This window comes from Myiozetetes cayanensis, unplaced genomic scaffold, assembly GCF_022539395.1.
Source record: "Myiozetetes cayanensis isolate MyiCay16 unplaced genomic scaffold, myiCay2020 scf10, whole genome shotgun sequence".
Taxonomy (NCBI): domain Eukaryota; kingdom Metazoa; phylum Chordata; class Aves; order Passeriformes; family Tyrannidae; genus Myiozetetes; species Myiozetetes cayanensis.
Genome location: NW_026086605.1, coordinates 34,495,857 through 34,515,747, shown reverse-complemented (window position 1 = coordinate 34,515,747; position 19,891 = coordinate 34,495,857). Strand labels below are relative to the sequence as shown.

The 19,891-nt window shown below is 55.3% G+C and overlaps 2 protein-coding genes across 2 annotated transcripts in view; one reads left to right on the top strand and one right to left on the bottom strand.

Moving 5' to 3' along the window:
• The window catches only part of CDH23 (cadherin related 23), a 180,299-nt gene that overhangs the window by 30,222 nt on the left and 130,186 nt on the right, over positions 1-19,891 (bottom strand). The window contains exons 24-36 of the mRNA XM_050305693.1: positions 19,115-19,267; positions 18,490-18,603; positions 17,219-17,367; positions 9,510-9,570; positions 8,492-8,640; positions 7,328-7,463; positions 6,827-7,215; positions 6,643-6,744; positions 6,094-6,096; positions 4,917-5,066; positions 4,054-4,182; positions 3,812-3,940; positions 2,697-2,924 (exon numbers count right to left, since the gene is read on the bottom strand). Of these exons, the coding sequence (XP_050161650.1) occupies positions 2,697-2,924; positions 3,812-3,940; positions 4,054-4,182; positions 4,917-5,066; positions 6,094-6,096; positions 6,643-6,744; positions 6,827-7,215; positions 7,328-7,463; positions 8,492-8,640; positions 9,510-9,570; positions 17,219-17,367; positions 18,490-18,603; positions 19,115-19,267 (1,892 nt within the window). The remainder of the gene's footprint in view (positions 1-2,696; positions 2,925-3,811; positions 3,941-4,053; positions 4,183-4,916; positions 5,067-6,093; positions 6,097-6,642; positions 6,745-6,826; positions 7,216-7,327; positions 7,464-8,491; positions 8,641-9,509; positions 9,571-17,218; positions 17,368-18,489; positions 18,604-19,114; positions 19,268-19,891) is intronic.
• CUNH10orf105 (chromosome unknown C10orf105 homolog) lies at positions 11,745-16,199 on the top strand. Its single transcript, XM_050305690.1, has 2 exons — positions 11,745-11,880; positions 15,248-16,199. Exon 2 carries the CDS (start codon positions 15,253-15,255, stop codon positions 15,667-15,669), a length of 417 nt encoding a protein of 138 aa, XP_050161647.1. The 5' UTR covers positions 11,745-11,880; positions 15,248-15,252; the 3' UTR covers positions 15,670-16,199.

Here is a 19,891-nt window from a genome sequence, read left to right as displayed (position 1 = left end):
TTGCCACCCACGGCTCAGCCCCTTCCTGCCTCTGCTGGGGAAGCTTTCCCAGTGCCGCCGGCGCTTCTCCCTTCTCCCTGTCCCAGCAGCTGCAGCTGGAAAGGCACTCCTGGATTTTGGCTGCCCCCGGGCCCTAACCGCTTTGAAACCCTCTCCAAGTCCCTCAGGTTGCTAACGAATGCATTGTTCGATGACAGAATGAAGCTTTGTGGGAAACAGGTTTTGCTCCGTGCAGCAGGAATCCCATTTCTCGGGATGTGCTGTGCTGCAGGCAAAGGTGAGCTGAGGAGCCACGCTCTGCCAGAAGCACTGCTGTGGCATGTTGGGGCACTGAGTGGCACCAGGGACCGTTTCCCGCCTGGAAAACCTGCCAGAAGGAAAACTAAAGACTTCTAGGGGAGAGAAGATATGATGGTTGCAGGCGGTTCCTGCAATTCCCACAGACACCAAGACCTTCCAGTTGCAGCTCACCAGCTTGGGAAGGTTTTCTTCCCTGCAATGCTTTTTCGGGTAAACCATTTTCCTTTAATCACCAGCATTTTATCCTTCTGTCCCTGCATTTCCAGCTCCCAAGAGCATCCTCTTGGCCAGTCTTCTATGCTCCCTTGCTGTCCTGGGTATCCCAGATCACCCCGGGACTTCCAAGTCCTCACCCAGCTCCATCCCCTCTGCCTCTCCCACACTAAGAAGGCCAAACCTCGAAGCACACGGACAAACAATTATCCCCTTTTTGCGCATTGTTGCATCAGCCTGGATCTACTTGTGAAACCGCAGTTTCTGGCAGCCAACAAATCCCTGACAGACATCATTTCACCACCCAGGCGTGAGGCCAGCAGGCACCAAGCGACACGCCGGACCGCCTTTCACAAGACCTGAGTGTCCTCAAGCTCCGAAACGGGCCAGAACTCTCCTCCCCATTCAGGAATCGGGTCACTGGGTGCTTTGTCCCGCTTCAGCGTGGTGGGATTTGGATTGTCAGCGCTGGCATAACCTGTGCCAGTGACGTGGTGGTCACACAGCAGAACCCCCGAGGACACGCTGGGACCCCGTTTCTGCAGCGGGAAGCGACAAGCTGTGCCACTTGTCCTCTCTGGCACTGGGAAGGGAAGAGGGCATTGCCATGGCAATGGGATTTTACAGCTCGGCACAGGGCATTCCTCAGCACAGCACCATCAGTGAGGTTCCCACAGTGCTGGGGTGATGGGGACAAGGAGGAGCTGGTGGTATCGGGGTGATGGTGACAAGGAGGAGCTGGTGGTATCGGGTGCTGCAGGGGCAGGAAACCGGCTTCTCTCATCCTGGGGGAAGAGACTTAACCTAGATTTAACCCTCAGTGGCAACACAGCTTATGGAAAAGATGGTGATGCAGAAGCAGGAGTGTGAACTACCCAGGAGGGGGGAGTTGAAGAGTGCAAAGCCTGAAGTGAGAATCACAGCCACAGTTTGCACTGCTGGCTGTGACCCGTTTCCTGAAAATGTATTGCAGGCAGAGCTCTGCTGGGAAAGAAGAGAGATGGTGAGAGATAGCAGGTGGAGACTGGGAGTAGGGGGTGGGTGGTGCAGGAAGGACGGCAGTGTCATGCAGGGTGTCAGCCTATCTCACCATTTGGTCTTCTTTGTGCACATAGGTGCTCACTCACCTCCCTGCAGAGACCTGGGGTTAGAAGGGCTGGAAAATGCCCCTGATGGTATTTGCTCTTTTGACTCTCCCACGCCAGAATTCTCCTTAGAGGCACAGCTAATGAACACAGCAAGACAGTCTCCTCCCCAGACCACAGGATGATGGATGGGGTCTCATATCAGCCCCCAAACATGTGCTCAGACCCTGCTCACCGTGGGCAGGACACTCTGGATAACAGTAAGATGACTAATGAGCTCCTCAAATCTCACATGGTGTGGACTGCAACCGCTCTAGCAGTAATTAATCACAGAATTCTAGAATGGTTTGGATTGAAATGGACCTTAAAGCTCACCCAGCTCCACCCCCTGCCATGGGCAGGGACACCTTCCTCTAGCCCAGGTTGCTCCAAGCCCCATCCAACCTGGCCTAGGACACTTCCAGGGATGGGGCAGCCACAGCTTCTCTGGGCAACCTGTGCCAGGGCTGCCCACCCTCACAGGGAAGAATTTCTTACTGATATGTCATCTAATCCTGCCCTCTGTCCGTTTGAATCCAATGTCCCTTGTCTTGTCACTCCAGGCCCTTGTCAAAATTACCAGGGCTCTTCTCACTCACAAGGACCACAACAGGCACACATCAGGCCACAAACTGGCCATGCCACAAACACTGGCCCACAGTGAATGGAACTGTGGTTCAGCTGCTGCTCCAGCCACTCCCGGAGCTGAGATGGGCGGACAACATCCGGAGACCTTCCAGACTCAGCCTGTGAGCAGGAAAAACTCCTGCAGCTGCCAGCAATGCTTTCCCATTGAGGTGTTCATGGTATTTTTGGCATATAGAGATGGGAGATAGAGCCGACTGAATGACTGCACGAGAGGGTCCTCTAGGACCAGGCGACAAAGGATGCTCTGAGCTAAATCTGTGCACAGGAGATTTGGACCCCGAGTCGTACCCCAAAACACCATAACCTGTGCCTTTTCCACTCCTCCACGCTGGGTGTTTCAGCACTGAGCTTGCTCCCAACAGTGCTGCCCACCCCCCTCTTCCCCCGGGAAGGCCCATTCCGGTGTCTCACCGACAGGGAGGGGTTGCCCTCGTCCTCCACGGTGACCACGAGGCTGTAGAAGCTCTGCCGCTCGCGGTCGGGTGGGGAGGGGCGGGTGGCGATCTCGCCGGTGACACGGTCCATGCGGAACGTCAGGTCCTCGTTCCCGCCGGTGATGTAGTAGGACAGGACGCTGTTGAGGCCGATGTCCCGGTCGGTGGCGCGCACCTGGGCCACCGCCGTGCCCCCGCCGACGTTCTGCAGAGATGTGCAACGTGAGCCTCGTCACATACACAACAGCTAATTAATGGCACAATTCCAATACGGACAGGGGGGTTTTCCAGGCACTGAGGTGCTCGAGGCCCCAGACTCGCTGCCCCAACACCCAGCAGCTCAGCAGAAAGCTGCACGTTAGGTCTTATCTAGTCTGGCACAGCCTGGAAGGGCGTAAAACCCACTGTGCGTGCAGAGGTGAAGGCTGTGTAATGGACTCGGAGCTCGGCTAATTATTTTTGGATAGTCCCATTACGGAGGAAATCAAAACAGAAATTCTGTTCTTCAACCAGCTCTGAACACGTATTAAATAGATAAGAAAACCCTAACAGGGCAATAACCTTAATGTGAAACTATAAATCACAAGCAGCAGTTCCTCACAGCTAAGTGGCACCGGCTATTACTCACATTTCATTTTTCATCACCAAATTGAGAATCCCCCCCCCTGCCCTGCCTACCCCCGGCCCAGGAATTAAACTGTCAGGAAATAAGTTGTCTTTCCTCATGCCTGATTGTGTTTTATTGCATCATTATCTAGCCCTTGCCAAGCTGCTTCCTGAAAGCCATTCCTATTCTGCACCGCGCTGCCTCTTGTGCCACTTTGGCGGCATTTCCATGGGTGTGTAGCCACTTCTCCTTCCGGCTGGTCCCTCCAGCCTCACAGGCTTAAGTTGCCTGCAGAGCTTTTTCCTAGCCCAGAACTAGGAGCCCATCACCAGTGAGGGCTTTCAAGGGGTCACCAACCCTTAGACCACCCAAGGTGAGGACAGCAACGGGTCACCAATCCTTAAATGGCCCAAGGTGAGGTTTTCAAGGGGTCACCTACCCCCAAATCGCCCAAGGTGATGAGAGGAGCAGGGCTGGGTGCTCACCTCGCTCACGCTCACGTTGTAGCCGAAGGGGCTGTCGATGACCGGGGGGTTGTCATTGATATCAAGGACGTTCACTCGCAGGGTGTGCTCCTTCCTCCGGGGGGGCACGCCGCCATCCGACGCTTGGATCTGCGCGTGGGGGGTGGATTTTCAAAAAAAACCTGCTATTTTGAAGCTCACGGCTCCAAGAGAACAGCCTCGCTGCTCCAACCAGAAGCAGCCCAGCGAGGTTTGGTGCTGACCCGTAAGGTGTAGTGATCCAGCAGCTCCCGGTCCAGCGGCCGTGCCACAAACACCTCACCGTAGGTGTTGTTGGTGGTACGGATCTCAAAAGCCCGGCCAATGTTCCCTGATGTCAGCGAGAAAGTCACCTGGAATCATCACAGGGAAAGAAAGACAGAGCAGGCAAAGTGATACTGTGAGGAGGAGGCTAAAGAGATCCTACAAAAATGAACCCAGCATCACCTCAAGAAGTCTCTGAGCTTTTCTAGAGGGTCCAATGAACTGGGATCCACAGGTGTTCTGGCTTATTGCAGCCACCCCAAAGCACCCATCTGACCCCTCAGCTCCTACGCTGTCAGCAATTTTTGTTATTGTGGGTGACGGGACTTCATTAATGCCTGTCTGCGTGGTAATGAAAATAACAAATATCAGTGAGCTTCCTGTTTGGCCTGCCAAGGACTTTACTGCTGGCCCCCACGGCTGCAGAGACCACAGCTGGTTTTCAGATTGCTGGGCTCCTTTTGGCACGTGTCCTGCAGAGCTCTTTGCCCCAGAGCCCAAGGACTATGTTTTTCCTTTTGTGCTGCATGTCTTGACTGGGGGAACTGCCCAAACCACACAAAAACCGCCAGCATCGCTGACCAGAGTTTGCTGTCACAGAGGGAAAGGGGTTGGGAAGATGCTGGTGGAGGTATTTCTGTGTCAGTGGAACAGCACCGCAGCCTCACAGGCAGCTTCAGGACTGCTGTGCCAGCCTTGTCATAGAATATTCTGAGTTGGAAGGGACCCACAAGGATCACTGAGCCCAGCTCCCGGCCGTGCACAGGAAAACCCCAGGAATCACACCGTGTGCCCGAGAGCTTTGTCCCAAACGTGTCCCTACCTGCCCGTTGCTGCCTGCATCCGGGTCTCGGGCCAGGACCACGGCCACCCTCCTGCCGACGGCGCTGTCCTCGGCCACGCTGACGAACGAGTCCGACGTGATGTCGAACTGGGGGCTGTTGTCATTCTCGTCCAGGACTGTGATGGTCACCTGTGGGTGTGGCACGGGGCTCAGGTGGGGGCAAAGACAGGAGCCAGCCCCTTGCCCACCTATCACCCTTTCACCTCAGCGCACCCTCAACCCACCACGGGAATGAGGCAGCTATACGAGCCCGGGGGCTGAAGTGACATCCCTGCCTGCAGAGGAGGAGGATGAGGAGGGATGCTTGGAGGCTGGAGAAACAGCAGAAGGCTGCTGCAGCTCTCCAGTGACAGTTGTTCTGTGGAGCGTCCTCTGTTTTTTATCCTCCAAACAGCTGGGCAGGGAGCAGCTCAGGCTGCTGCAGGGTGACCCTGTCCTGCTAAGCTTTTCACCAGCAGTGATTTCGTCCATGCTCACAGCACCAGAGTCAGGCAGGGTTGGCTTTGAAGTTCAACAGGCACAAGGAAGGCAGAGCTGAGTGTGTTTAAATCAACCAGAACAAGCTGGTGGAGAGGAACAAGCAAGAGGAGACCTGAGTTCCCTCCTGGGAAAAGACACATGGGTACAAGATGCTCAGAGGGGACCTGGCTACCTCGGCCACAACTGGCCAGAGGAAATGCTCTCATCGAATTTGTAATCAAAAAGTGCTGCAAGGGGACACAGAAATGAGAGAGGAAGAGCCTTTCTGTTCCCGGGGATTTATTTACGGGTGCCCCAAGCTCCCAGGTGCAGCCAGGCTGAATGGGACAACATCCCGGGAGGAAGCCGGGAGTGAGCTGTGCGCCTTGGGGTGATTCAGTTATTGTTGCTGCCGAATTAAAAACAAGAGAGCCAGCCAGGAGCAGCGAGAGCTCGTTCAGCCACCACGACAGGTCCGGCAGCTGCTGTCCCAAGTGGAGGATCAGGGTACTGTGACTCTGCTCGCAGCAGCAGGATGGCTCACAGGAGCTGCACCACCTCCTGGGGGATGTCAGGGAGGCCGGTGCTGGTGCAACAGGGATGGAGACCTCCACCCTGATCCCTCCCTGCAGCTCAGTGTGGAGTCTGGGACGGATTCTGGTTCCCAAGGTGATGCCAGCACGATGGACACGCTTACCTTCTGTTGGAGGAGAGCAGAGGGGGAAACAGAGAACACAAAGAACAAGGAGTTAGTGGGGGATGAGGAGGTGTGGATTAACCCTGCATCCCACCACAGCAGTGTCAGGAGCCACAGCTTCCCCTTTGCAGTGACTCAGAGGCTCCTCTGTTGGTGCATCTCTTTGTTTTTTTTTCTAGATAAGGTTGGCAGATTTGCCTCTCACCCTGGGAGAGGTCCAGACAAGAGCAGGGCAGTGTGTGGAGAGCACAGCCGCTGGCACTTGTGGGCTGGCCCTGCACCCTGTGTGCCTCCTGCCCTGACAGAGAAATGCAAATCACCCCCTGCTCAGCTGCCAAATATAACCCTCTTAAACACAAACCACCGTGAAGTATTTCAAGGCCCCTAAATTTACCTCCCTCAAAACTGTTTTAGGTGGTTTTCCCCCAAATCAGGGTTTCCGGACCCTGAAAGCTGGAGCAGGGAGGACACGCCATCCCATGCCAGAGAGAGAGGAAGGTGATCTGAGCTTGACAGAGGATGGTGGGGAAGTGGGGAGATGCTACTCACCACCGTGGAGTCAATCTTCGGTCCTCCATCATCAGCCACCACCGTTAAAGTGTAGAAATCCCCTTTCTCTCGATCCACCTGGCCTTTGACCGTGATCACACCCTGCCAGGGATGAAAAACAGTTGTGTTGGCCACCAACATCAAATTTCATGATGCCAGGAGGGACCATGCTGAGGTTTCTTACAGTGATCCCATTGATTTTGAAGAGGGAGAGCGCCTGGGCGTTGGTGTTGGGGTCGAACTTGTAGGTGATCTGGTTGAGGTTGTCGATGGAGCGAGCCTGGACCCGGAGCACCTCGGAGCCCAGGGGGATGTTCTCCACGATCACAGCCTCGTAGCTGCTGTTGGAGAACTGCACGGCCTCGTCCAGCTCGTTGAGCAGGCTGACGTACACGCTGCAGAAGCCCTGGTTGTTGGGGGGCGCCTGGTCCGTGGCAGAGACGTTCATCAGGTAGCTGGTTTTGGTCTCGTAGTCCAGGTACTCTATTGTCGTGATGAGACCCGTGCTCTCATCGATCTCAAACTTCCCTTCTGCGCCCGACACGATCTTGTAGTTCACCAGGCCGCCGTTCCCTGGGGAGGGAGCAGGAACGACAGTGCTGGCTGCACCAAGCACCCCGAAGAGGCGGTGCAGCTGATTTCACCGCTCCCCCCCACACTCCCACCGGGTGTGTCTCACCCCCACCTGTGTCCCGGTCGGTGGCCCGCACCACCACCACCGAGGTGCCGATCCCGGCCGTCTCCCGCAGCCCCAGGCGGTTGTACTGGCGCTGGGTGAACACCGGCACCTCGTCATTGACGTCCTCCACGTACACGATCACCTGCGGAACCCCCCGGAGAACCCACGGGTGAGCCCCCACCCAGCTTACACCGGTCAGGGGAAATGCATCCTTCACGGTGTTCGTGGAGAAACATTTCAGGGTGTTCAAGGCCGGGCTGGATGGGGCATTGGAGGAACCTGGTCTAGTGGAAGATGTCCCTGACATGGAGAGGGAGGGGAGAGAGTTGGAACGAGAAGAGATTTAACCTTCCAACCCTAAGCATTCTAGGATTCTGTGATAATCTCTTCTACAAACACCACGTGATGGAGAGCGAACACAAACGGTTTAACATCACAAATTTAAACAAGCCCTGTGGTCAGAGTGACTCAGTCCTTCCCTGGTGGGAGGGAGGTACACTGGGTACATCAATTCCTCTGTCCTTCGGGACCCCCTGCTCAAAACCCTGGAGAATCCACAACACAGAAATGCTGGCGAAATTCAGTGGGAAATTCTGCTCAAAGTTCAGTGGGTCGAGCTGCTGTTTCCCTGGGGACCATGTTTTCTCCTCCTGGTTTTCTGCCTGCTGCTGGTGCTGCGGGCATGTCACGCTCAGCCAGAGCCCACCCCACCGCTGGGTCTAAAAATAGATGCAACCAGAGGGCTGGGTTTGTGGGAACCATGGGAAGCTGGTGTGTCACGGCTAAAGATTACCACCACTGGGTCTTGGATTATTTAAATAGCTGCCTGGCCAGGAGACACGGTTTCCAACAGGCTGAGGCACAGCTTTTCCTCTCGGCAGCAGACCTGCACCTCACCGGGCGAGCAGGTCTCCCTCTGACAGTGACTGCAGCCCACTTAGCAGCCTCATTGTGCCAAAAAGTCAAGAGGAAAAAAGAAAAAAAAAATAAAACCAAAAACCCTCTAACAAGATCCCCTCCACCCACGGGCAGCCCCCGGAGACTTTCCGTCAGCATTTCCACGTCAGCTCTCTCTAATTTCCTGCATGACTGCAAGGGTTGGAAAGGACACAGCATCCTAAATATTTCGCATGGCCTCCCCTGCTGTCCAACCCTCGGTGAGGTGCTTACCCGCACGGAGCTCCTCATGGGTCCCTGCTCCGTGTTGTAGGCCTCCACCTCCAGGACGTGAGAGGAGTTCTGCTCCCGGTCCAGGTGCCGCACGCCGCGCATCACCAGCCCGGTGCTGGGATTGATGCGGAAGTGGTTGTGCTCGTTTCCTGGCGGGAGGGGGGAAAAAAACGAGAGGGATGTTGCCTGCTATTCTCACATCTATCCTGGTGACACACTGAGCCCTCCCCAAGGGGCTATTCTGGAGGAAGATTACTGAGAACAACCCCAACCCTACCACCTCCTGCCACATCAGGCTCAGCTGCATCAGGGTTTGGTCCTGGGACAAGCCGGAAGGAACTACAGAATCTCATCAAATAAGAACATGGACCAGAGGAGGCCATGAAGACGCTCCAAGGGTTGGAGAACCTCTGCTAAGGAGACAGGCTGAGACAGCTGGGGGTGTTCACCTAAAGAAGGGAAGGCTCTGGCAAAGACCTCAGAGCTCCTTCCAGTGCCCAGAGGGGTTCCAAGAGAGCTGGAGGGGGACTTTGATCAAAGGCCTGGAGGAACAGGACAAGAGGGCATGGCTTCCCACTGCCAGAGGGCAGGGTTAGATGGGATATTGGGAAGAAATTGTTGGTTGTGAGGGTGGTGAGGCCCTGTCACAGGTTGTCCAGAGAAGCTGTGGCTGGCCCATCCCCGGAAGTGCTCAAGGCCAGGTTGGATGGGGCTTGGAGCAGCCAAGGATAGTGGAAGATGCCCCTGCTAATAGCAGGGAATTGGAATAAGGTGGTTATTAATGTTCCCTTCCTAGCCAAACTGTTCTGTGATCCTAGGGTTCAATCTGTTGTCCATCCACACCAAATCATCCCCCAGCAATTAACACTAGTGCTGGAATTTCACTTAGGGATGGGGGAAATGTTTCTGAGGGCTGCAGAGTGCAAAAGGATGGAGAGCACAACCTCCTGAGGCTGCAGGTGTGGCTGCCAGAGCCTAGCACAAACCCACTAATGCACAAAGGAGCAGCTGGACTTACCCTTGACAATCCGGTACCACACTCTCCCGTTAACGCCTTCATCTGCATCTGTGGCCTTCACCTTCATGAGACAAGAAAAACAGTGAAGGGTAGAGAATTCCAGACTGTGACAAGTCCCCCCACCCTGTCGAGGTTGGTTGTCCTGCTCCTCCACCTGAGGAGCAGGGAGCTCATCAGCTGCAAAGAAAAGTAAGTTATCCTGCCCTCATCACCAGACAGCAGGGATAGTGGTCTCGGGTTTGCTGTTGGATGGACTGAAGTGGGAGCTGAGCCTGAGGACCGTGCCATGAAGCCTAGGGGTCTGTGTACAGGTGGAGTTGCCTCCATGGATCCTGTCCTGCACACCAATTCTTGTCCCAGTGGCGATGCTGCTGGGGATGGGGCATTGCTGGGATGATTTGAGCTGGGCAGGGAGAGCTCCTCCCACCTCTGGCGGGCACACAGCCCACGGCATCCCGGCGAGTCACCCAAGCAGCAGCACATGTACAACTTGCTAAGAGAAATGTGACTGCAACCAGCCTGGAGAGTGTTGGTGCTCAGGGCACTGGGCTGAGCCCTCGTGAGCCCCCAGGCAGTGGTGGGAGCAGCCCTCAGCTGTGATTCACTGCACAGTCCCGGCACACACTGAGTAAGCCGTTTATCTGTCCTGGGAAATCTAGGGCACGGGTCCCCTCTGGTGTCACTGAACAAGACTGCAGGGCTTTCCCTAAAAACCCAGCCAGCAGCCCCCCCACCAGCAGCTGGGAAGCGGGACCTGGTGGGGAACAGCAGGACAGGGAACCCAGCCCAGCTGGCACAGAGCTGCTGCATCTTCTCTCTGCAAACCCAACTCCCCACAGAGCATCCAAAGCTCGACTGCAGCGTGGCCGCATGGAAATCACCACAGTGAGGACACGGGGAAGGCCTCGGCCTTCATCCTCCTCCTGCTTCCTTCTGCAAGGCATCTTCTGCCACATCTTCTCCCTAAAATATTACCCACCAGCTTCCTTTTCCCAGGCAGGTGGGGATTTGCACCCAGACTGGTGCTGGAGAGAGGAGGGGTGACTGCAAAGGATGCATGTGCAGTGAGAATAGTGAGGGCTTCTACCCCCATCCCCACAACACTTGCAGGAGTCAGAGATGCTCTTCTGAAACGTGGTTGTGAGATGCTTTGAACTGCTCTTGTTCCCTTCCACCAAAACGCCCTGAGTCAGTAAAACCTCGGAAAATTATTCCATGTTCCACCGTGGACCCAGACACCTTCCTTTCACAGTGGGGAGTTCTCCCTCCCAAACCAACTCTTTCCACCCTTGGGGCTCCCTGAGTCTGTCTCTGGACAGGAGCTGGGCTGTCTCCTCTCCTGTGGGATGAATGGGCCCCACAGCAGCAGGCAAGCGATGCCCAGGCAGACCAGCTGCCTTGGCATGGCACCGGCTCCCTCCTGGGAAAAGCTACCATGTAGCCAGAGGAAGGAAAACAAAGGGATGGGAGGTAAACCTTTGCAGCTTTTTGTGCCATTCCCTGACCCGCTGTGCTCAGGAAAATGCATTTCAGGATGAGCCAACTGCACCCCGCAAACACCCCCTGAGCCATTCTCTTCCCAGCTCACCCCAAGTGTTTTCTGCATGAAACTCCAGCACGTAAACAGGGTGAAATGGGTCAGCCCAGGAGTCTGGGTTTTATTAAAACCCAGTAGTTTGCATTAAAGCAGCTTGTGCTCCTGCCAGCCTGCAAAAAGTTTGGCGGCTGCTGCTGCTTTGATCCACTGAGGTCCCAGCAGAGAGGTGGTACTTTGACAGACCGTCCCAAACTTGGGAAACCAATGGCACTGCAGTGCAAGCAGTGGGAGAAAAGCTCTTCCTGCCGCAGGTGGAAGGCACCTTGAGCAGCTGAGCACCAGTGTCTCCAGCCTGTTTTATCTCTCTGCTAGAGAGTGGGCTGCTGTCCTTTTCACAGCCCCCTCTCAAACACCCCCAGTTACTAGAAAGGTGTCAGAAAAGGAGGGGTGGGGGCAATAAAAGAATGGGGAAAAAGTAGAGCTGCTAGGAAAAGGGGCAGCAGGCACATGGAGGGCAGCCTGCCACCTCCTTCCCAGCACAGGGGGCTCAGCCCGGCACGTACCATTTAGCCTTCCCACAGGGACAAAGCCTGGGAAACACATCCCAAAGGGCTCAACCTCTCGCTCCAGGGGGACACAGCTCCGGGGCACCGCGGCACGGGCAGAGCCCGGGAAGGGGCTCAGGGCCCCTCGGCTTTGCATGCTCAGGCTGTCCCCATCTCTCTCCCACCCTCCCAGAAAGGAGGAGGGGGCTGGCAGCAGGCAGAGCGTGGTGGGAGAGGCGCAAGGCAGGCGTGCAGGAGTCAGAGCCCGGGCTCGGCCAGCTGGTGAGAGGTAGGGAGCACGAACCCCTGCGGCAAACCCAGTGCTGGCCCCTCGGGCTCTCCCCGAGGGGTGAGAGACAGACCCCCCGCCTGCAGAGATATTGCCTTCAGCCCTCCAGCCTCCCGGGGAAAGGGCTGAAAATGGGGGGAGATGCAAAGTTTGGGGTGGGTGTGAGGTCAGGTATCCCTCCTCCCTCCCCCCGCATCGTGTTGCTTTGTCTGTCCCGGTGATGGGAAAGCGGGAAAAGTCCTGTGGATGCAGCTCTGCCACTTAACAAGGAGGGAGATGGGCAACAGCATCACTCACAGTCCTCTGCTTTTGGTACCCACCCATCCAGGTCGGGAAGCTGGGTGTTTGGTACCCTCCAGCATCCTCCTCCTCCTCCTGCACGTGGAAAGACTCAGTGCATTGGGAAAAGATGGGGAGCTCCAGGAAAGCGCTGCTAAGCAAGATGGGGAGGGGAAGGAGAGCTGCTTTTCACCTGAGCTCTGTCACAGGCAGTGCCTGAAAACAGCATTTTCCTTGCAGGTTGAGGAAAGGAAGGGAGAGCACATGGAAAAGCTCACACCAAACCAGGCAGCTGGGCCAGGCCAGGGAGCAGTGCCTGGTGCTGGGCAGAATAACTCTCTCCACTGCTCATGCACGACAATAATTTCTTCTTCCTTTCCACCTTCCCCAGGGGCATTTTACCTTTTGCAATTTCTCATCCTTCCCTCTGATCCTCGGCTGGCTTGTTCCCAGGGCTGGGTCCCGAGCGCTCATGGGGATGTGCCATGTTTGGAACTGATCAGGCAGGGATGAGCCTTCTGGGGGGGGATTTCCAGGATGGACAAACCTCTTATTAACCCACCAGGGTTGATAATGTGGGGCTTGAGTGGGACAGTGATGCTATGAAAGCCCAGACTTTCCCTGGACCTGCAGCTCTGCTGCTGATCTGGGCATGAGGAGAGGTTGGACGGGAAGCAAGAGAACAGGGCACAGCTGAAAATAGCCTGGGAAAACATCAGCGGGATCCCTCCTGATGGGTTTCTATGGAACACTGTCAAGTGAATTTAAAACACAAACTCTACAGCCAGGACCAAGGGAGTGAAAAACAGCCTGAAGGAATTGCCCACGCCTCCCCCTTGGCTCTTAAGGAACAATGTAAGGTCACCAAACCGAACACATGCAGTCAGCAAATGCCAGCATTGAGGTAGCCCTGGAAACCTTGATTCAGGCTGCCTTTGGTGTGGGATATGCTGCAGCCCTGCCTGCTTGTTTTCCAAGCCTGGGAAGCACAGAGGAACAGCCTGTACATGGAGCAAGGGGTCCTTGGGATGGCTACTCTGCTCCCAAAGCTGAGGGGAAGGGGCTGCGCCAGGCAAGGAGGGGCTGTATGATAAAAAAATACTTTTGGGGTGAAGAGAAAACATCACTTTGGAGGAGGTGACAAGAACCCCAGGGGCTTGCTTGCAATACACACAGGGATTCTGTCAGTGTTCTCAGATGCTGAGAATTTTTGCAATTCCCATTTTCCAAGCACAGACCTGGCTCTGACCCGTGGAAACAGCTACATCTCCCCCAGAGCCACTCAGGCTCTGGGCAGGCTGATACAGTCCTTGCCCTGAGGCTGCCAGCACCACAGCTTGGAAAGCTCAAGCCTAGGTGATGTAAAGTATTCCAGAAATAAAACACATCTCCCAGATGCCTCAAACCCGACACCCAACTCTAGTGGAAACCTCTGATCGTGTTCCCTCTGCATCTCAGCTCGCTGTCTGGGACACAGATCCCGCAGGAGCGATTCTGAGGCAGGGTCCTGGCAAACCGGAGCTGGGAGCTCACCCATTTAATCCAGAGGGTACAGCTGGGGCATGGACAGCCCAATTTCAAGGGCTCCTGACCCCCTCAGCACTCAGCTTTGCTGCTCCCACAATGTTTGCTGAGGGTTGTTTCCTCCTGTGTAATTCAGGCGGTGAGCGATGCTCGTTTCTCCTGACACAGCATTTCGCTTTCCACCGGGCTTGTCTCCACCAGGGTGTCTCATAGTTTCCAATTAGCAATCAAAGATATGTCACTGATGTTCTCCCACCCCTTTTAGAGTGTTTTATGGTGAATGTTTGGCTGCTGCCCACACACACCTGCATGACTTTGGGATGGTGGCTGCAAGAGCAAACCCAGAGACCCTGGCAGTCCCTGCAGCCCTGCCTTTCTCCTCCTAAGATCTTAATGTTAAATTGGCTCAATCCAAATCCAAACTCTCCAGGAGACTGCCCAGCCACAGACCAGCCAAACAGCTCTCCATCACTCTTCTACCTCCCACATCTCTGTAGGAAAGGAATAAAGGTTTACGTCCAGCATACAGGCTGCAGCACCAAGACCACGGCACAGCAAGGTTTCCCCAGCCCTCATCTCTGAGCTGGGGGATGCCAGCCTCTGGCACAGCCTGTCTGGGACTGGAGGGTGTATGGGAGCTAAAAAATGGGTACAAACTGCTCTTGGGAGGATCTGACCAGGCCAGGAAAGGAGAGGACAGTCATCATCAAGTGTTAGGTCTAAGAGCTGTCACTGATGAGGCTTTGAGAAGCTGGCTTGCATCACTCTGCAGAACTGGCTGAGAAACCTGTGACATGCCTGAACGTGAAAGCAGGTCAGCAAAATGCCTGACACAAGGATTTTTGGTATGAGCAGGGTGAGGGTGTTACATTTCACCCCTCCAAAATAATAAAAGCAATGCCAGTGCAACACCACAGCTCGATGGGGAACTACCAGGGTAGAGCCTTAACCAAGTATCCAATTTCCTTGGGGTAATAATCAAAAAACCCCAAATGCCAGCCAATTCAACAAACCCACATTTCTGGGGAATAGAGAAGAACCAAAGCCCAGCAGCCTGGGGGGAGGATTCTGAACCTTATGTAGTGCATAGATATTTTATCTCTTCCAGAAAATCTTCATGCAACATGTGCATGCTCCCTAAAGGTGTCCTCACAGGGCCCAGGGCACAATGTGTACACAGCACTACCTCTGCTGGATTTCTTTGCCAGGTGGTTTTGCACTTCAGTTCAGGTATAAATCCCACCTCTGTGCTTTGCCTCCTGGGACCCCTTGTCTCCCCGTGCCAAAAAAAACATGGCTGGGAAAATCCTGCACATCAAGTCATGGCAAGAATCCACCAATTTAACCACAGGGTGGCTGCCTGTCCAGCTTTTAGGTGGTACGACCCTGAGATTAGCTCAGTTGGTCAGAGCACGGTGCTAATAACACCGAGGTTGAGGGTTTGATCCCTGTATGGGCCACTCACTTAAGAGCTGGACTTGATGAGCCTTGTGGGTCCCTTCCAACGCAGAATATTCTGTGAAATCCCCTGTGTCACTTCTCTGTATCACCTTGTGCACTACAGGGAGGATGGGCACAGAGAACTCTGGCAACGGGACATCTCCCACCCCGTCTCTCTTTGGGCTTCTGGTTTCAACCACGGAGCTGGTCCCATCCAGCATCCCACCCCCTGAGATGACACACCCACTGTCTATCATCGTCGCACTCGTCTGCATCTTCCTCCTCCTGGCGACCTTCCTCATCTTTGTCACCCTCTGCAAGCCAGCAGCGCTGGACCAGTCCCTGTCTGGAGCCCGGGAGTGGATGCCCCACCACCCGCTGGACGCCAGCGAGCCCCAGCTGAGGCTCTGGAAGCGCCTGGGCTCCCTGCGGGGCTCCATCAGCAGCTTCAGGAGGAGCAAGCCAGTGTCCCAGAGCCAGCTTGCCTGCCCCCAGAGCATCCCTGCCAGGCAGGACCGGGACACCGTGGAGTCCACCAAAATGTGATCTCGCTCTGCTGTTCCTTCCCAAGCTTTTGGTTCAAGCTCAGTCCTCTCCTCAAGCGTCCCTCGGTATCCTGTGCACCCTGGCAGAGCCCCTCTGAGCAACTCATTTCCAGGCAGTGGCTCTGTGAGGCAACAGGAGATTTTGCAATTTCAGGTTCCCAAATGCTTTCCAGGTTACTGTTTCCTGTCAGGAAAGGTGGAGGCATCCAAACTACACCCACGTGCATCTATCACCAGGCAGCCAAAAAAAAAAGAAATAAAAATCCTGCTGCTTCATTTCTTTTGCAAAACATTGTGCAAGTTGTGCTGCACCTGAACAGACAGCTTGGAAGAGAGCGGAGCAACCTGGCTGCCTAAAGAGGCATTCCTGCTCTCTGGCCCTGGGCTGCCTGGCTTTGGGAGAAAGGGATGGGGAAACATTCAGGAACTGTCCAGCTGCCCTAGGGATATGGGGATGTATTGGAAGGGAGAGACCTTCTGTAACAAATGGTTCACACTGAAGGTGTAAATTAAAGTAAAGCCAGGCGATGACCCATTTCTGTTTCCCTCTGGTGTTGTTCTGCAGAAAACAAACTTCCCCCAAATACCTCCTCTCTCCTTTGCCACAGATAAAGGGCCACTTCCAGGGGTATCCCCCTCTTTTGGGAAGTGGGTTCTAAGAAAAAAACACTTTGATGCCAGTCAGACTCGAGTTTTCAGCTCAGTTTGAAGAGTCCCAGGCAGGGGGACTCTCTGCCTACAACCCCCACTCTGGCACTACAGGCAGCTGCCTGACCCCAGAGACATCACCTACACCGTGCCACGGCACAACAGGTGATGAGGAGCTACAGCACTCCTGCTTGGGGACCGGCCACCCTGAGCACGACACACGGCTCCCAGCAAACCTTTGTTGCAGCAGGCGAAAGGCTCTTTTCTTCTCTCCCAGTGACTCACCCTGCCTGCCACAGCCAGGGACAAAGCTGCCCCTTTCCTTGTGCCGGGAGAGGTATTCAAGGCAGGAGGAGCCTTCCCAGGGCCCTCTGCAAAGAGCCTTTGGTGCCCGCTCCAGAAGAGCCCTGGGTTTGAAGGGATGCTGGAAGGCCTGGGAGGCCCGTGTGAATGCCTGCATTCATTCGCTGCTCACTGAGCCATTCAGCCCTGCCACCGCTCCCTCAAAGAGCAACAAAAATGAAAGCAAAGTCCAAATGCTTCTCTCCCTTCATTTTCTCAACCCCTCTCCAAGCATCTCTTTGCAGGCAACTCTTCTCCCTCCCCCTTGAGATCTCTGCCTTGTGAGGAGGGATAAAGCCAGCACAGGGCTTGGCTTTTCCCCTCTCCTACCCCCTGCAGAAATGGGGTGAATTTCCCAATTTTCCCTTGTTCTTCGCTGCCTTTGTCCCCGGTGCTCACAGTCCGGGTTAGCAGAGGAGCGTACGAGCAAGAACACACCCCTCCCCGTCCCAGGGGGAGACACCACTGACAGGGAGAGAAAACCTCTGCCCTGGGCTTCCTGCAGCTCGCAGTTAGTGCGGGACCCCCTCCTCCCACCCCAGGGTGGAAGAGCCACGTGCCTGCACTATGCTGCTGGCGGCCGGGATGTCCTCGGGGACGCTGACTTCGTAGCTGCTCTGGAGGAAGATGGGCCGGTTGTCGTTGACGTCCAGGACGGTCACGTACACGGTGGCAGTCCCGGTGCGCCGGTTCCCGGTGGGGCCGTTGTCTGTACAGGAGAGAAAGGCGAGGCGGGGAGGTTCAGCCACCTGTGAACTAAAATCCCTCGTCTTTCCTGCAGCTTCCAAACCCCACACTGAGTGTTTGGTTTGGTTTTGTTTTTTGTTTTTTTCCCCCTTCCTATCCTGAAAGGAAAAGCAAAACCACCCCCAAGCTCTGCCAAGGAGCCCAGTGAGGCTGGAAATGCAACTCGTCGTTAGAGAGGATTTGCAATTCTGCACACCAAGTGATGTGTGCTGGAAGGGACTGCTGTAGGCCAGGGATCTGGGAGATGAAGACAGGTAGTCACAGAGCACCAGGATGGGTTGATGTTCCATACACAAGGACATGGCAGCATGGCTCTTGGATTTGCAGGAAGGATGAGGCACTGGGAAGCATCAATTGGGTTTGGTTTTTTCAACATGCCTGATGCAGTGAGTGCTAAACCCACCCAGCTGGAGCCCATGGGATCTGGTTCCTGGGAAGACACAGGCAGCCTGACATCCATCGGAGGAGCAGAACAGACCCTTTACCCCTTGGGATCTGGTCCTCTGTGCCCAGCCAGTGCAGCATCCCTGCTGCAGCCCCCTGTGGCACCTGCAATGCTGTGCCCTCGAAATTTCTGACTGGCCACTTATTTCTCCTTTCAAAAGGGGCATCCAAGTGGCCTGTAAAGAGGCACATCATTATAAAGCTCTGGGGATGACAGCCAAGCTGTGTTTGGCACACGGGCCCTCTGCACGTGCCAGGTGGCTCAGGGTTAATCAGCAGCCACAGAGCCAAGGGCTGGCATGGACTAGGGGAACAGGGCTGTGGTGCTGGCATTTTTGGGTGGAGGGCTGCCCTGGACAGTACAGAGCCTCTCAGGATTTTGGGGCCCTGCCTTCCCCAGGGGAAAGGGAAAGCCTTTGGGCTGGACAGACCTGAGAGGTACGAATATACTGTCTGAAAAAGTCATGGTGTGACTAGGGCATATTAATTCACGTGAGTTGTGAAATGCTTGGTTGTGAAACCAAGCACAGGCTGTGGTTTACAGAGTGCCTCAGAGGTTGCTGCCTCTCTGAAACACCTGCACGGCCACCCCATGGAGCTGTGTGGCAGAGGTCCCATGGGATCAGTGGGAAATCCTTACCAATGGCCTCCAGGATCAGCGTGTACGATGCCACCGTCTCCCTGTCCAGGCTCACGACTGTCCTGACCACCCCATCCCTGAAGCCGACGCTGAATTTGCCATCCTGGTTCCCACCTGCAGCAAAGGACAAGGACCAAGGAATTATAGAATCCTGGGACGTTTTGGGGAGGAAGAGACCTTAAAGATCATCTTGTTCCATCCCCTGCCATGGGCAGGGACACCTTCACTAGACCAGGTTGCCCACCCGCCCCCTGCCCACCCAACCCCACCGGCGCACGGGGATAACAGAGCGGCCCCAAAATTCCATTTCTGGCTTCCAAGCACAAACAGAACGTTTCACACACGTGAATGCCACACCCCAGCCCTGGCTCCCCAGCCACGTCCTGCCCACCCTCGTGCCCTTCCTGGCCGCGTCCCAGGGATGCTGGGGGTCAGCGGTCGCCCCCAGGGCAGGGCACAGCGGAGCGGTCAGCACGGCAGGGAGCCAAGCGGGGCTGTTCAGCAGAGGGCGATGCTGGACAAGGTTTGCAGGGGCTGGGAAAGGCATTGCTGAAGCATTGAACGCCCTGGCCAAGGTCCCGGGCAGCCCTGCAGCCGAAGCTCCTGTTTCACGTGGGGCTCGTACCTGTGATGAAGTAGCTGAGCTCGGCGTTCAGCCCCACGTCGGCATCCGTGCAGTTGAGCCGGACCACTTTGAAATCCCGGGCCACGTCCTCAGGCAGCGACACGTTGTAGACGGCTGGGAAGAAGGTGGGGTTCTCGTCGTTCACGTCCAGAACTGAAAAGGGGAGCAGAGCTGAGTGTCCCCCACCAGGGCCGCCCGTCCTGCAGAGGCCAGGCTGATGCCTGCTGCCCTGAGCATCCCAGGGAATGCTTTGCCTGACTCTCTCTGGCATTTGTGTGGTGGGGGCGCCTGCAGAGCAGTTGTAAGGACTGGTCCCCACGGCTGCAGGCTGTATTTACTAGCCTCTGATACATACAGATCCCACTCCTCACAAGCAAAAAAAACCACCTTACATCACTGTAACTCAATTTAGCATTTGCACCAAACCCATTTCCATCCCCATTTGAAGAGAAAGCTGGGGCTTAATAAAGCTCAGTATTTCCTGGTGTATGGCAGAGAGCTCCAGAGGTGCAGGACCAGGAACTTCTTTTCCAAAGTCAGGCCTGAGGACAATCCTGGGCCAGTTTATTTCCAGATGATGCTTAACCTCAGCACTACGGTCACACGAAGCCAGTAAACAGCAATGCATTAAATTAAAGACAGGCCACACTATATGGGTCCAGCTCTGAACTGGGAGTGCGTGGGCTATCGAGGCACGCAGCTGAGGGGAATCACATGCTGAAGCAAAAGACAGACTGAAAGGAAAAGCAACACTGGGGATGGGGGAATGGAGAAAAA

Excerpts from the sequence above, each read along its gene's own strand:
- CUNH10orf105 (XM_050305690.1), top strand. The coding sequence starts at position 15,253 with ATGGGCACAGAGAACTCTGGCAACGGGACATCTCCCACCCCGTCTCTC.